The 1,907-nt window shown below is 56.1% G+C and overlaps 1 protein-coding gene across 1 annotated transcript in view; it reads left to right on the top strand.

Annotated features, from left to right (window-relative positions):
- Nucleotides 1–1,052: 1,052 nt before the first annotated feature.
- Nucleotides 1,053–1,907, top strand: part of HM13 (histocompatibility minor 13) — a 13,693-nt gene continuing 12,838 nt past the window's right edge. The window contains 1 exon segment of the mRNA XM_019645818.1: nt 1,053–1,348. Within this exon segment, the coding sequence (XP_019501363.1) occupies nt 1,166–1,348 (183 nt within the window). The 5' untranslated portion in view covers nt 1,053–1,165.

A 1,907-nucleotide genomic window follows, 5' to 3' on the forward strand; every position in this document is an offset into this window, starting at 1 on the left:
TTATCAACTTATTGCCTCTCAGCTCCAAATCCACTCTTTTTGTCAACTCTGTGATAATGGAGCTGGGCCTTGTAAATATCTCCTTTGCCAACTAACATATGTTAAGCTTTGTCAGTAGCATGTACTAGAGGAACACTGGAGGAGAATGGATCTTCCCTTCCTGGTTCCAGGTTGGTTCACTCCCTGGTTTCCTGGAGAGCATGCTTTCTTCTCCACTGCTTGGCTCAAAGTTTCTACAGTGCTAGGTGCCTGCAGGGTGCAGCTTTCTCCAGTTTGTTTGCCACAGGGCAGAAGCGGCACACCCAGGAGCCCCAGATACTGTGGGCCTGCACCCAAGTCCAGGTCGCCCTCACCCTCTCCTCACCCCTGGACACACATACACTGGGAGCCCCACAGGCCTGATTATCTACAGAACCAGCCAGCTAACCTTCGTCTTCTGGAACTGGATGGAACCACCCCGGCCCAAGCCATATACACAAGTGCACTAGGTTCATAGAGAAGGAGGTCTCTCTAAATTATTTATCTCCACTATTATGCTATGTAACATATTACTATACACTAACATCCTATAAATTTTATATTTTATTTAGTTAGTTCATTTTATCTATGGTCTTCCCAACACCCACCCACCCCACCCCACCAAACTAAAAATGCAAGCTTCGTGAGGGCAGGGGTGGACTTTGGGCTATATTGTTACCCTCTGTGTCCCCAAAGCCTAGGACAGTGCGTGTCATATAAATGGGATACTCAAATATTTAAGAAGTGAAGATTGAATATTGGTTGAACGCATGCATGAGTAAACAAATTCTTAGTTATTAGGATGAAGCTCTGTGGGACGGCCTGGGGTTGAGGGGTTCGACTGAGCCTGGCGAATGGGATCCTCAGGTCTCCCTCAGGATGGATGTCCACCGCAGCGGTCCAGCGTTTCTTTCCCGACCACTAGCAAGTTGCTTAGCAACCGGACGCCTGGCCCTCTTCCACCGTTAGAGGGCGCGCGGGCGGGGAGACGTGAACGCGCACGCGTGCGCTGTGCGGGCCGGTGAGGAGGGCACGTCACTTCCTGTTTCTTTAGGGGAACGTGGCTTTCCGTGCAGCGCTCGTCTCTCCATCTGCGTCTCTGCTGCGGCGGCCGGAACTGGAGTCGGACCCGGAGGGCAGCCTCGCCATGGACACGGCCCTCAACGACCCACATAACGGCAGCGCTGAGGCAAGCAGCCCGGCCAACGGCACGACGCGGCCGCCTTCCACGCCCGAGGGCATCGCGCTGGCCTACGGCAGCCTCCTGCTCATGGCGCTGCTGCCCATCTTCTTCGGCGCCCTGCGCTCCGTGCGCTGCACCCGCGGCAAGGTAGGGTCAGCGGCAAAACCCGGGGCTTCCCTCCTGTCACCCGGGGCCTGGCTGACACGGACCCGCCCCGCCTGCCCTAGACGGTACAGACACCTCCCTCCCTGACACTGACCCTTCGCAGCCTTGATCACCACCGCTTCTCCACCCCAGGCCCACATCCCAGGGCTGGCCTTAGGTGCTCCAGGATCTGGGCACTGCGCCGCGAACCAGGTACTGACACCTTCCTCGAATAGGACCTGGTTTCTACCCCCACTCGCATCTTGACACATCCTTCCCTCTGTACATCATACGGAAAACACTGTCAGCCGACCCTCACACCGCGATTCAGGCACTGATTGTTCTGAGCCTCGTGGACCCAGCCAGACCAGCCGCACCCTCTGCTCTGGCTGTCCATCCCATCTAGGACACTCGTCATCGCATCCCGGGCTCTGGGTTAACCCCAACGTGTACCTCATGGCACACTGGTCCTGAGAAGTACTGAAGGGTACAACCTCGTGTCATCCTTCCAGTAGGAACCCTGCCCCCACACCATCCCATGGCAGAGTCTAGCATCCAGGCC

This window comes from Hipposideros armiger, unplaced genomic scaffold (genome assembly GCF_001890085.2).
Source record: "Hipposideros armiger isolate ML-2016 unplaced genomic scaffold, ASM189008v1 scaffold_94, whole genome shotgun sequence".
In the NCBI taxonomy this organism is placed as follows: domain Eukaryota; kingdom Metazoa; phylum Chordata; class Mammalia; order Chiroptera; family Hipposideridae; genus Hipposideros; species Hipposideros armiger.